This window comes from Cygnus olor, chromosome 5 (assembly GCF_009769625.2).
Source record: "Cygnus olor isolate bCygOlo1 chromosome 5, bCygOlo1.pri.v2, whole genome shotgun sequence".
NCBI classification, from domain to species: Eukaryota; Metazoa; Chordata; class Aves; order Anseriformes; family Anatidae; genus Cygnus; species Cygnus olor.
In genome coordinates, this window is record NC_049173.1 from 22,402,107 (window position 1) to 22,417,495 (window position 15,389).

Sequence of the window (15,389 nt, forward strand, 5' to 3'; positions counted from 1 at the left end):
TTTTCTGAACTCAAAATACAGGCCCAGTACAGCTCTGAGAGAGGCATCATGGCTTGGAAACCAGAAGCACTAGGCAGAATCCCATTCTGCTCTAGGACTCATTCCTAGTGCATGTTAAGGAGGAAATGAATACAGATAAGATTTCCAATTTTTGTGTGTGTGTGTGTGTGTGTGTGTGTGTGTATATATATATATATATAAAGATTTTTCTGAGTAAGAAGTGAGCAAAATTGAGACTGAATCCCATGGAACCATCACGTCATTGGATGGACCATACCTCATATCCTGTAACTGCAACATAGCAAGGGGGGTGTGCTGAATCAAGGCTCAGCAGAAGACTTAAAAAGTCAGATCCTGTATTTTGAATCATGGATGGTAGAAAGCAGGAATATCATAAAGTGACTTTAATTTAGCACACTAGAACCAAAAAAATCTAAGATATTTTCAAGGGTGGCAAAGCCAGCTCTTTGAGCTCTCTGAGTTCCTCATTTTGTTAAGAGCTCATCATCCCTTTCATCACCTAAATAAGGTTAGGCATCTGGCAGGATCCATATTTAAAGTTACCCATTGTCAGAAATAACTTAAAAGCCAGCATTCTGCAGTCTGAAAACACAGCTATTCATCCCAGTGCCTCAGTCAAACCTGACTTCTCCATTCATTTGACGTCAGTTACAACACACAGTCCTCCTGTTCCAAATACACAACTGATCTAAAAATTTCAGGAGCAAGGACTTAGTTAAGATAACGAATGTGTAAGTATCCCATGGAAAGCACATTTACCCCATGGTGACAGGAGAAGGGAATCAGCAGCAAGAATGGGAATCCACAGAGGATGGATCTACAAGATTAAACTTGTCATGTGCCTATCTCCTTCCCTCTTTGTCACCCTGCCTCTCTCCCTCTCTAAGCAACCTAGAAGATCTTGAGAAAAGCACTCGTACACATGCTGTTGAGGGAAGGAAAAAAACACAAAGTCAACTGCATAAAAGGGAGTATGCCTGGATCTGAGATATGGCGGGGCACAAGGAGATGCAAATGAAGCAGAGGAAGTAAACAACAATCAAACATAGAAAATAAAAGGAAGAAGGAAAGACTGAAAGTGCTGTATGTGAACAAGAAAAATACAGTCAATTGGGAAAACACCCTTCCCTACTGCAAATCACAGCAGTGGGAAAGTTGTGCAACCAGCCCTCATGGTCTGGTAAGTTTCATGTTCTGAAATAGCAAGACTATTTAGCAAAGGTTGGTTTCCTGAAAAGCCAATAATCCACATAAGGTACTCAAGAGAAACATTTCTCCTTAGGTGTACATATGGTCAGGTGTCTCCATCTGAAATGTAAATATTTTTATAAGGTTCTATGCCAGTATGAACTTGAGTAGGAATGAATCTCAACAGCTGTGAAAAGCCTTTAGCTTCTGAGGACTCCTGGAAAATGAAAACAACAAACAAATCTGTTTGGCTACAACACCACTTCTTCATGCTGCATCCATCTCACTGGACATCAAAAATGGAACAGGAACTCCTGGGCATGCATTCTGAAGACTGATAGGCTGTCAGAATTGTTGTCTGTTGGGTAAGAGGGTACCTCCTAATATGCTTCTGCCTATTAACACCTGCTACATTGACAAAGCAATTACCCATTAACATTTCCTTTGATTCCTCCAATTTTTTTCCCCTTTTCTGTTAAACCACAGAATGCCAACTGCACCAAAAAATGCAGATGACGTTCTGACACAAAGGTAATTGCTACCTGCCAATCCCTAGAATATGGAACAGGAATAGTTTAAATAGAAAATTACACCTGGTGCATTAGATAAGAACAGGAACATCACCAGGTCATCACAGCTGCTGAACGGAAAAGGAGTTCATGAAGTTAAAGCCAAAAAAAAAGAAAACTTAATTCCAATGATACGTAAACTGTTGGGAAGCCTTGTTTCTATCTCAGATTGAAACAAGAACACTTTGTATTTTCTACCACAACAAAACCTGAGACTAAACCTGTGGCTTAGACACAAAATTTCAAGGTGATTAAGCTGATATCATAAGAGATACTATTTGTGGCTTCAGGACTATTGAACAGAGAGAAGTGTGAAGTGCTTCTGTCTTCTTACACATAAGAGGGTTTACTCCTTTTCCACTGAAAAAAAGGAACTTTTTCTTAAGCTTCCACAACATTCAGGAATAAATTATTTTGTATGCTGCAGTCTCTTCAGATGTTGGGAAATGTACTCTCACTATGAAGTTTAAAGGGATAGACTTCTCAACACCATAGAAAATACCCCTCTTATAATAATGGTAGGATCAAAGATCTATTAATTTCTAATAAGCAGGTTTCCTTACTTACTTCCTGGGGATATAGAGCATTTGTATGTAATTGTACCATTAAGTTTTTCTTCATTATGTGTCTCCTAAGACCTAGCTTTCATTAAACTGATTTTCCATTAGCATTGTGTAACCCACCACTTCTCTGTAATTCAAGCGGTATGTTCCCAATTACTATCTGGCCTCTCCTCTTTGAGTCATTTTCCTGGGTTCCTCATAATTTTTCCTCCCTTTGCTACCGAAGCTATTCTCAGTCTCTTTAAAGATTTTCACTTGCATAATTTTGATATTTTAACACCACCCGCATAGTCTTCAGCCTTTCAGCAGCCTCCACAACATCATTGATTGCTCCCTTTTTACTTAGCAAGTAATAGTAATAAAAAGATGTCAATAGCAATTTCATGTGTGGATCAACATCACGAAAGAGCCCTACCTGCTTTATAAAAATCAGAGACTATCCAGTAGAAGTTTCTGAAAAAGACCTACAAGAGGTATAAAAATTAGCATTTATAAAAGTACCTGCTAATCAGGCACGATCACTTCAGCCAGTACTCAAATTGGATCAATTTTGGCTTGTAAAATGCCTAACTACTAAGGCATTTTGTAGTTTTGTTTTGTTTTTTTAATTTAATTGAAATTCCAGAAAGACTCTTGTGTTTGTTTTTTGTTTGTTTTTTCAAAGCCTAAGTTATAAAAACTAGTTTTCATCATCCAGTCTCACTCCTTAGCATTGATACTGAAGAATCCAAGTCAACTTTTCTGCCTTGTAAAGCTCTGAGGGTTTTCCATATCTCTATACACAATTGCTATTTGCTTGAAAGATCATTAACCATTTCAGGAAATCAACCTGTGCTCTTACAGATGTTCACAAAGATTGATACAGTCAAACCTCTCGGGTCAACAAAAACACCTTCATGGTTTGCCATGTCCTTCCTCAACCCAGACTTTCCCTCCAGAAGGGCTGGGTTTTGTCTTTCTCCTCAGTCCCAGAGGTGTGACTGCATCCGGTAAAAAGGTACCAAATGTTACATAAAGGCATCTTTCAGTCCAAAACAGTAACGGGAAGAAGAACCTTCTCTACCTTGCAGGTCAGCTTTGGTCAACTCAACTTTGTTAGCAAAAAAAAAAACAAAAAAAAAAAAACAAAAAGAAAAATAAGAAAAGCAAAAACAATAAACAACAGGTTAGTATAAAGGCAGATAAACCAGGGTCACAACACTTTAAATAAATAAAAAGCAATTAGTATAACCATCACAGCCAACGTGCATAATAAACACATGCATGAAGGACAACATGGGGAACAAGGACACACGGGGACATGGCTACCTTAACCCATCACCACTGTAACAAAACAAAACTGATCAACAAATAAAACCACACAAGAGAGAGGCAATGTATTTCATTCACACACACAAGGTCACAATTTACAGAGTAGGAAGAGAAAAATACCACATTCTTAACACCAATCCCTCAGCATTTACGGATAATTTGACAGAGACTTTGTCTCATTTGAGAAATACTTAGAATCCATTTAAGTCAAAAATCTATTTGACTTTCAAATCATTAGTCAGGAATATTTTTATTTTGTTTCTACATGCAGACTCTGGAACTGAACATAAATCTCCTTTCACAAGAGCACAGATTGCCTTGAATCTTTGTCCACAGTGGATTTACTGCCAGAAAACCATAGGGGACTGACAACTCTGGAAGAAGATAACCTCTGTTCATTCCCAGAACTGAACTTGACACTGGATGGAAAGTGACAGTAAAAAAATTCCCCCTCACGAGCTGATATCTGCTCATGAATTTCAACACACTCTTAAGAAAGTCTGCATCAGCAGGCAAAGAGATAGCTCCTCAGGCTTCAGACCCGTGCAATCTTTGGCAATCTCATCAGAGCAATCAACAGAAATAACAGCAGTACAAGCTCATTCTTTCACCTAGGTGGGAATGATCTTGTTATTTGCATTCAAATCATAATCCACAAGGCAAAAAGAGAATCATAAAGCTACCAAGTCTGACTGACTGAAGACCAAAGTGAACCTGGTGAAAATTGAAAAGTATAAAAAAGCAAAGCAGAACAAAACAATACCACTAACGGTCTTCCATTTGGCACAGAAATATTTATTTCCTTTTTGTTTTGTACACAGATAGTCCATTTTACAGGGAAGCCACATAGATTTTTGGTGTCTATACCTTGATTCTAAGTTTTCTTTTTCAGCATGGAAAAAGCAGAGGACAAAGATGGGAGTACAGGCAGCAGCTCCCAAATCCCTTGCCAACGAAGATTACACATTTCTATTATACAGCACAATGGGAACAACAAAACACCAAATCACCGACCTCATTGATCAAAAGATGGATATTTAAGAAGTGTATACTCACCTTTATCATGTTCTGTTCTTATAAAGTTCTAATATTAACTGCTGATACTGAAGAGAGATTGGTAGCTCTCCCTTTCACTCATTTTCTTACTATACATTTACAACCCGATAAACCAGAACTGGCATTCCTGTACTTCCTATGAAGTTTAACATTTTGAACCTTTGCTATTGTTTCACAGCCCATGAATGACTCAAGATTGCAATTACCTTCCCTCCTGAGCCAGACAGATTTTTCTTCCCACCTCTAGAGCTGCTCCACTACACAGAGCCATAAAATCCCCAGAGTTGTTTAAACAAAATGCAAAAACAAACAAGCAAACAATAACAAAAAGGGGAGGGGGGGGAATGAAACGTGGGAGAGGACAATTTATCCCATTTCTCCATGCATCTTCCTTGACATGTGTTCTAAGAAAGTAATTTGTACATAAACAAGCACTTTTCCCAACTGCTCGGTTCCTTGTCTTCTTTGAAGCTGAGCAAGAACAAAGCCTGCATTTGTTCCATAATTCCAGTAACACTGTGACAATGGAATACAAAATCATAAAGAACAGTAGAGCTGTCAAACTATCATGGAGTAAATTAATGCTCCTCTCTTCAATGGACAAATTCTGATTCCACAGAGAAAAGTGAAGTATCACCATGTTGGAAGTCTCACTAATGAGTAGATGAAGGGTGAAATTCTTTTTGACACTATCCTGCTGTGAGATTTTAAGCATGAGATTAGATTTTTTTTCCACACACTGCTTGGTATGCAAAATGTGTTTCAGATTATCCAGCCTGTGTCACTGACACTTCTCATGCAGTAGTGAATTCCAAAGGTTAACTATAATATTTCATGGAAAGTAGCACAAGATTATGATTTTAATGCAGGACCTGGAAGAAGATCAAATTATGAAAAAAAGTCCCCAAACATCTGGAGCAAAGTCACCACTTAGTTAAGTAATAATCGCTCTCCTTTGTGAGATGTTATCAGCAGAACAGTTGAGGAAAGGCAAGGAGAGGAAGAAGCCATATCTCTAAAGCACAAGAAGAACAAAGAAAAATTTCTTTAATCAGTGCTGTTAGGTGTGTTTGACTTTCTTTTGTGGGGAGAAAGGTGGAAATGAGAGTATTTAGAAGGTGCACCTGAATTTCAGATAGCTCTAGTACATGTAGTAAGCTGCACAAGGCTGTCTAAATAAAAGAAAGAAAACAAATGAACAAATGGGAAATTAGTAAAAAGGAGAAAACCCCAACTGCAGTAAGTACTCACTAATATTTATCCACATTCAACCTTTTATGGAGTTTTCAAGATGTCTACATAGCTTCTTTCAGGATCAGTGAGGAAAAAGCAGTAAGTCACTGAGTCTTGACTTTTGTAGATGGAACAAATTCAAATTCATCCATTCATTTAATAGGAAAACTAGGAATGAGATGCTTAGCAAAAGAAACTGATTTTAGGAATCTAGAATCAAGGAGGAGATAATTTGAAATTTCAATCAGTTTACTTTCTTGGAAGGAAAGAAGGTCACTTGGAACAACTTCTTCCATCTTCCAGCATACATTCCACACAGTGCAGAAATCTTTTCTCTCAAGTTCTCCAGCATCACCTGTAATGTTTGTCTGACAGAAATGGAAATAGCTTGTATTACTCAAACTCAACGGCTGTATAAGTATTGCCAACCACAACCTATAGGCTGCAGAGCTAGAGATTGAGAGAACCAAGTAGTGACAGAGGATTTGTCCTCAAATTGTAATGCTTAGCTCATGTCTAGGAGCTTCCACCCACAGCTTAAACGTGCTCTGCAAGACGCTGTTCAATTTCACACTTTCATAACATATAGACGAATATCATCTCTGTTTCATGGGTGGAGAGAGCAGTGCCCAAAGAAGGCGAAGTACACACCTGCATTTTCTAGTAGCAGTGGTTCACCAACACAAAGTCAGACTACTACTTTGTCCCTTCTGAGAATTGACTTGGTCCCTTCAGAGTGCTCTGTAGCCTGAATTGCTCATTTGCTGTTCTAGGGTAAACACTGAAGCTGGGATCATTTCAGTCTTAACTTCCCTACCTTTTGTACCTTTTCTGCCAGGATCTCCCCGCAACTCTTTTTTTTTTTGGGGTGGTGGCAGGGAAAAGGACCATCTTATACAAAAGATGGTGGTTAAAGCTCCAAATATCACGAGAGCTAAAGATACTCTATGTAAAAAAAATATTAGATAAATGTGGTAGTAAAATGTCAACCCAGAACAGATTTTACACAACAGGCAGCAAGAAGGTTTTTTTGGCTTTGCTGAATATCTTCCAGGGAAACACAAGCTGCCATCACGGACCTGACCAGACCTTCCCAAAAACAATGAAGAGCTGTCTGTTGTTCATGAGTAATCAGAAAGGAAGCAATTGCAAAAGAGCTATAAAAACAAAATAGAAGGCTACCAAAAGAAAGAGTGTGGGGTAGGATAGGCTTTAACTCCATGGACTCATTTGACATTTCAGACACTTTGGGATTTTTTTTTCCCCTTCCGTCCTCAGGTAGTCACCCACGAAATCCATTCTTTGCCAAAAAAGGTGGCCCTATATGACGTCTCAACAAACAAACAAAATAACAAAAAACACACTACACAGACAGTGTGGCAGCTATCATGTTGGCCAGCACACTGGTGACTGAGTGGTCTATTCTCCCACATGCCTGGTGACAGGACAAGGGGGAATGGGCTAAAGTTGCGCCAGGGGAGGTTTAGGTTGGATATTAGGAAGAACTTCTTTACTGAAAGGGTTGTTAGGCATTGGAAGGGGCTGCCCAGGGAAGTGGTTGGGTCACCATCCCTGGAGGTCTTTAAAAGACATTTAGATGTAGTCCTTAGTGATATGGTTTAGTGGAGGACTTGTTAGTGTTAGGACAGAGGTTGGACTAGATGATCTTGGAGGTCTCTTCCAACCTAGACGATTCTGTGATTCTGTGAGTGGTAGATTTCAAGATCTGAAAGCTTAAGTTTATACAGCACACAAGGAAACTGCATAGTGCGAAAGGAAGCTGACATTTCAGATAACAAACCTATGTCCTTTGTGGACAGGATAAAGAGGTCACTCAGCTGTGCTGCCGTAATCAAATTCCATCGTAGATAATTTCTTAATGAAATTGCAAGAGTAAAACTGGTAGGTGATAGATAGAAAGTAATTATTTTCTTTAGGTCTGAACTGTTCTTTTTGTTTGTTAAGCGCTACTATACACTATTAAATACCAGACGTTTTGAGTCTCCAGGATGCCTGCATTTCAGTTAATGACTCCTATACATGGCCTTACAATGCACTCAGATTCTCGAGATCCTAAAGAAGTAACTCTCACATAAATATAATTTATCTTGAAAGTGCTTCCTGCTCCTGTTCAAATAAGAGCCCATCACTGGAACAGAGCAAACTGCAGAATGTGTTTGGCTTGTGCTTTGGCGCACAGCAAGGCTGAATTATCCTCCAGCACATAACAGGAACAATGTAGCCAAGAAAGTTCAATGGCCTGCTCAAAAGCATGTAATGGGGATGGTTGTAGAACCAAGACAATAAACCACATTATTTTTCTGTAAGACTTCAGGAAATTTAATTGGAATAGGGTACACAAATACATGAATAGAGATAACAAATGCAAACAGGATGCAACAAGGTCACCCATTTGTAGTGGAGCACTCATGTTGGGCGGACAGTGCTATCTCCTGACCTACATCTCACATGCTTGTACTCCCTAGGTTTCTTTCCTCTGCAACAAAGCTGAGCATTAGCAGAATGCAAAGCTGCAACAGAATTTCAACGCTGCAACAAAGACAAGCATTAGCAGAAATCTTTCTCGTACCACGTCTGGAAGGCAAGATTCACATGTGAGGATGGAAGAACATTCCTTTAAGCACGCTGTACTCCTCACGTATGTTTTCCCCCACTGTCTTTCATAATGAAATAACAACATGTCCTACAATTAACACAGCATAACTATTGACCCAAAAGGCCTGCAGCTGTTTATTCCAAACACATTTAACATGAGACAGCAGGAGCTGCTCAGAACTTCAGCCCTTCAAGGATGTTAGACTACACCCAAGATCATTTCAGACAAATGAAATAATGAGACTTAAATAAGAATCCAACAGGCTTAAAGTTTTTCCTTCTTTAGAGGAAGGGGAGATAGATATGCTTTTCAGGGGCAACTGTTAGAACAGTCAGTGGCAGGCAGTAGTCAAGAGGTGAGATGAAGCCACGGGGATTGCTGTGATTCAAAACTCAAATGAAACAGCTTTCTGGTGACCTATTTCTCAGTTTTTAATAATCCTAAATATGTTGGCAAAGAGAACGCCTTCTTCAACATTTCCCTTAGCACTGAGCGTGGACCAATCAAGGAAATAACATGGGCATTGCCTTGCAAGAAAAGTTCTAGCAAAGCAGAATGAAGGCCATCATTGACCTTCCCATCCACTTCTTTATATTCCTAGCTGCCTCCAACTTTGAATCTTGTTTCATGCACTTTAGAAGAAAAGGGAAATTCACATTCATAGCATTTTTAAGAGTGAACTGATCTCCATGTTCAGACAGCAGCTCTGCAGGTACCAGATAGGTACACAGACAAAGTAAGTGCCACATTACACATTCTGGGAGCGTCACTGATATTATGCAACCTGAATAATAGGACAGTAAAGCAAAGAACTGCACTGGGTACAAGGAGAAGGAAACCCAATAGCTCTAATAGTGGTGCCAAGTCTTCTGGGAAAACATCATCATTCTGTTCCAGAGGCACACACAGAACAACATGTTCATCTAATGAAATGTCCTCTAAAGGAGAAAGACTAGTAGAGATAATATGCAGGCTATACAGCCAGATTATGCTAGTTTTAAATAGAAGAATTACCAGAAATCACTAACATTAAAGGAGAGCTTTCAGTGCACTGAAGGTAATCAGAAATGATTTTCAAAAACCCCAAATGGTGTTGTTTTTTTTTTCCTTGAACCTCATAAATAACTACATGGAAAAGATGCATTTCTTCTTTTAGCACTTTAGCTCAGCTACAAATGGGCAAAACCACAAGTTCTGTTATACTATGCTCACTTCCACAAGGAACAGTGTGGTTAACACACTCAAAAGCAGCAAAAAGGCAGAGAAAAGAACAGCCTAAAGCTATGCAGAACTTACCAACACTGTGAAATTGAAGTTGATATTGAGTGGGCTCTTATAACAAAATTCTCACAAACCAAAGCATTATTGTGGGAGTGTGGCAGTAGGGCTGAAACACAGGAGCTTCCAGCCAACCAGAGGACCCAGAGACAATGAAGGGGTTCGATTTAATTCAAGAACCAATCTGATGTTTTATGAGTACTCAAAGACGGCTCTAAGATGATACTTTCAGTCCTAGGAAGGGACAGTCTTGACAAGTGTCTATATTTCAAAGTGATGTAACCTGAAATCTTGACGTGGTCAGGAAATAAGTAAATTCATTTCATGAAGTCCTGTCTGTGAGCACCAGTCAGGGACATATGTCTTAGCAAACATGCACACCACACACCTCTCCTGTTAAAACTATCTTCCTCTAATGACCAGTAGCAAACAAAGCAGATGGGTATTCATTTGAACTAGACATAATGGTCTCTTTCAGTTAACCCAACCAACAGAACCTTGATTTTTTGGATGCCAAGTAATCCACATGCTATGGGAATTGGTAAGCATATTCCTGAGTTACTGCGGCTGATGTTGATGTTCTTTAAAAAAACAGGAACTAAACAAGAACAATAAATTATTTAAAAAAACATCAAGAAATCACTGCTATTTACGTGCTTCAAGAAGGCACAGAGCACATCTGTTTCCATATCAGCTGGAAGAGAGAAACTATGGAAAAAATAAAAAAAACTTTTCCAGACAGTAGAGATAATGCTGGAGGAATAGCCTCCAGTGCTTTCATTGAAAGCCCACTTCCTCAAAAATGAACTTCTGTTATGGTCTGATCTTCAACTAGCAGTGACAAATTCCACCTTCCATTTCCCCTGCTTCTACTTGGTCTCAAAATAATTCTTTCTGCAAATGCCAAAAGGGCCCTCTGAAGCACTAGTGAATTGCAGACTCAGAACATCTTTCAAAGCATTTAGTAAGTATTATGAAGTTAATGAACAGCTCTGAGAAAAGCACATATAAAAAGCTGTCCATCTCAGTACCATCCTTTCCACTACTGGAGGTACCACTTCATGGGTGATTGAATAGGCAAGAGAAGAACGGCTAATGATGAGGTCTACAGAGACAGAGCCTAGCTATCCTCAACTGCATTTGGGAGCACAGATTGCAGTGAAGGATGTCATGATGAAAGCAAACTAACAAAAAGGACAATAAAGTGGATAACTAGATGCACAGGGGGTAGCAGTGAAGTAAGAGAGTACAGGAGAGAGGAACTTCTCTGAAATCGGTTGTACCTTCGCATCCACGCTCAATCTGCCCACTGCGGTGCAAAGCATCATTGATTAGATCAGGCAGACGTCCGTTCAAGTCCACAGATGCTAGACAGCCCTGAAATCCATCACGTGAGGCCACTAGCTTTGGGAGGTTGCTATACATGCCTTGAGCTAGGCCAGCAATGTAGAGATCACCTGGAGGAGAAAAGGTGAAACATAGAAGAAAGTTACATACATTTTAAACAGGCTTTTCCCCACATCCTACATGAATATAGTGAGCTGAACATCTGTTTAGGAAAGGTTAAAAGCAAAGTAGGTTATTTTACAGGCCCAGAAGTCATTTCTAACTCTTTACTGTGCAAAGATGATGTCTCAGTGGTGCCCTTAAACTACATCCAAGTACAACTGAAACTTAACCTAACCTAAAGCATCATTTTCTACTCTCATCCTCACAGAACTCTGTATGCAACATCACTTTAATGTAAAACAGTAGCAATTATGAACTTATTTCTCTTACAGGGTGTGCAAGTATTACTTAATCTGAACTTGATCTCGTTTTTAAACTAAAAGAGGGGAGATTTGGATTAGAAGTTAGAAGGATGTTTTTCATTTAGGGTGGTGAGGCACTGGAACAGAGAGGTTGCCCAGAGAGGCTGTGGATGCCCCATCCCTGGAGGTGTTCAAGACCAGGTTGGATGAGGCCCCGAACAACCTGATCTAGCAGGTGGCGTCCCTGCCCAGGGCAGGGGACCTGCCTAGGGACCTATTCTGCTACAGCAAGTTGCCAAACAGAAAAAGAGGAAAAATGGAATTCAAAGCCAAAAATCAGCAAATACCAGATTTACTGTTCTGAAACCCATGATTCTATTAGCTCTTTTGTGTACTGGTTAAGACTTGCCAGAATAAAGGGGAGGAAGGGAAACATCCTTCTTTTTGAATTTACCTTTAAGATCCAGATTTTTGGCACCGTTGATAACCTGAGTGACCACCTTAGTATCCACCTTTAGGCTGTGTGTATTACTGTTATCTCTGGTGATGACAACATTGTGCCATTGGTTGTCATTGAGAGGACGGTCACTGTTGCCTTTGATAACATTAGGTCCATTTCCAAGGTCAAACACATAATGTATATACCTGTAAGCATAGTAAAAAACAGTTAAAGTTCTGTAACAAATCTAGCACTACTGATGAGGGCTAGAAATGACAAAAAATAGCCTAAGCAAGTCACGAAGTTAAGTGTCTCTGCATTAGAAAGTTCTAGTCAGCCAAAGTTTAAGCCACCGATCTGAAAAGGTACGGTTCTTTCTACAAAAAGAAAGTTTAAGAATCTGTATTTTGAGAAGATGACACTGAAGTAATTAGATTCTAATTATAAAATATTCCTCTTTTTCATAAAGTTCTTGCAAATCCACAAGAACTTCTGACTATGCACATAATTATTTTTTAAAAACAGGTAAGATCAATAGATGTAGCGAAGAACAACACTAGATATGCTTATTTAGGGCACCTATTCCCCAGATTCTGAGTTTTGAATAACCCCCTTAAAAGTTAATTGGGAAACTCACTCAAAATACTGTACTAAAATTCACATGAGAGCACAGGCTTATCAAACAGCTGCAAAACAATTAGCACATCTTTTGGCAAAATATAAAGACCTAACAAAGACTGAAGTCATGAGAGTGTTACCCTGAATTATTTATATAGTTCAAACACAGAAATCCACTGAGGACAGAGAGAAATATTCTTTTTAGAAAAGAAACAGCAAAATTAAACCCTCCACAGAGCCAGGAGCTCATGGATCTTTTTAAGTTATTACTCAACGTCCCAGAAACACGTGCAAAGTTAAAAATGAAAAAATAAAACGAATGAACATTAGTTCCTTAGTTATACTGAAATAAACAGGACTAGTAAAGCCTATTCATGGAATTCATGTTTACTGTATCTAGATGAGTACAAGATAAACATTTATTCAACTAACAAAGGTGCTTTTGTTTTTAAAGCCATTGACCTTGCCAAAAGAATACAGTTGTTCAAAAGTAAGCTGAGTTTGCTTTTTCTTGAGCATCACCAGAAGGAAAACAAGAAAAATTTGGAAGCCCAGAAGATTTTTTCCCCCTTCAGTGGATGGTGGCAGAAATGCACCAGGTCTGTTGTAGGGGAAGAGGGGGAAGAAGAGGAAAAAAAAAAGAAGACTCAGAATCCTGGGCACATTTCCTCCTCTGTACTGCTCTGCAAGGTTAACAAGACAAAATGTTAGCATAACCAAATCTGAAGGAGTTGAAAGTTTAATATTTCATGCTGTAAAAAGTGAATCTCCCTAAGTCACAGGGGGGAAGCCAATGGGGAGTCCCTTAAGGTAGTGTTTACATCCAACTGCTTTGTCATAACCTCAAACAGAAAGTGTCTGAGATGAATTTGTCTTCATGCAAGTATTTTAAGCTTATCTTTAACATGGAACCCCTGGTAGAAAACAACGAAATGTTCACTTACCCCTTGACTAGTTCAACTGCAATGAAGTCATTTCCCTCACCGCTGTTAAAGAGGATGAAACCATCAGCTGAAGTGGTCTTGAACTGAAAGAAGAGGTGCATGGATGTGTAAGCCTGCAAGGTGGCCAAGCTCAGGTAGCTACTCTTGGTCTTGAATGTCACAGGGTCAGCTATAATGTTGCGGAGACCAAAGCGTGCCTTCAGCTCACAATAGTCAATGTCACCATTCTTGCAGAGGTCAATGTAAGCATCCCATTGAACATGAGGCTTTGGAGGTGGCCAATGAAGCTGGAAGGGATGACAGAGATGTAACGTTTCTCCGTCATGATCCCTGTCTCGATGTTGTGGAACTCCAAACGTGTGTGATCACCAATCATTGTGCCTGAAGGACAGAAACAAGGAACAGGCAGAAAGCACAGAGATCAGTAACCGGTTATACGGAATCATAAATTCATTTAGGTTGGAAAAGACCTCTAAGATCATCAGGTCCAACCATTAACATAAGGCTGACGAGTCTACACTAACCATATCCCTAAGCACCACTCTACGTCTTTTGAATACCTCCAGTGATGGTGACTCAACTACTTCCTTGAGCAGCCTTGTTCCAACTCTTTCAGTGAAGAAATTTTTCCAAATACCTAACCTAAAAATCCCTTGGCACAACTTGAGGTCATTTTCTCTGTCCTATCACTCATTCTTTGGGAGAAGACACCAACCCCCACCTCACTACAACCCCCTTTCAGGTAGTTGTAGAGAGAATAAGAATAAGAAGGCTCCCCTAAGCCTTCTTTCCTCTAGGCTAAATAACCTCAGTTCCCTCAGCTGCTCCCCGTAAAACCTGTTTTTCTAGAACCCTTCACCAGCTTTGTTGCCCTTCTTAGATGTGCTCCAGCACCTTGATGTCCTTCTTGCAGTGAGGGACCCAGAACTGAACACAGTATTTGAGGTGCAGCCTCACCTGAGCCAAGTACAGGGGGACAATTGCTTCCCTAGTGCTGCTGGCCACACTACTTCTGATAAAAGCAAGGATACCTTCTTGGCCACCTGAGTACACTGCTAGGTCAAATTCAGCTGACTATCAACCCAGACCCTTTTCCACCAGGCAGCTTTCCAGCCACTCTTCTCCCAGCCTGTTGTGTTGCCCTCCAGTATCTAAACTAATAGCAGTACTAACTTAATCCTACATGAGAAAATTGGACAGGAGTCTTGGTGGAAAGACTTGAGCGTACTAGCCACCAAAACCTGGCAGATGGGGTAAAACAGGACTGAAGGGCCATGGATAGTCAGCCCTGTATTTCTCCCTGTGCTACATAGGCTTCATTGCCTGCAAAGAAAACTAGATCTCTCCCTTAAAGCCTGAAGTGACCTACCCAATCCAATGGTCCATCTGCCAAACAATTCAGACCCTTTTGAAATAACCCATACAAGTGCATTGTCTGAAAATACTCAATAAACAAAGATTAAGATTTAAAAAAGCAGAATACAAATAGTCAATAAACGCAATAATACATATTCTGTTGTTCTCCTGAAGCCTGATGTTATTTCTCTTGTTTTAAAGTTCCCTGCCCAGCAGTACAGCAGGAAGGAAACATGCAAGATTGCAACAGGTAAAAAGCCCAATAAATACTTAGATCATCAATTTAGCTCCTGGGTTATTCATCATATTGTGATGGATTTTAGCCTCTCAGTTAAAACATTTGAGATAGCTTAACAAAACATCTCAGAGTACCATTGAAGCATATTTAAATGCTTCAGTAAGCATGCTAGGCATCAATACATACACAGAGCCCACACATACAGAA

At 39.7% G+C, this 15,389-nt stretch overlaps 1 protein-coding gene across 1 annotated transcript in view; it reads right to left on the reverse strand.

Annotated features, from left to right (window-relative positions):
* NRXN3 (neurexin 3) overlaps nt 1-15,389 on the reverse strand; it is a 1,009,770-nt gene that overhangs the window by 538,885 nt on the left and 455,496 nt on the right. The window contains 4 exon segments of the mRNA XM_040559130.1: nt 11,120-11,293; nt 12,042-12,232; nt 13,589-13,835; nt 13,838-13,969. Coding sequence (XP_040415064.1) covers nt 11,120-11,293; nt 12,042-12,232; nt 13,589-13,835; nt 13,838-13,969 — 744 coding nt within the window.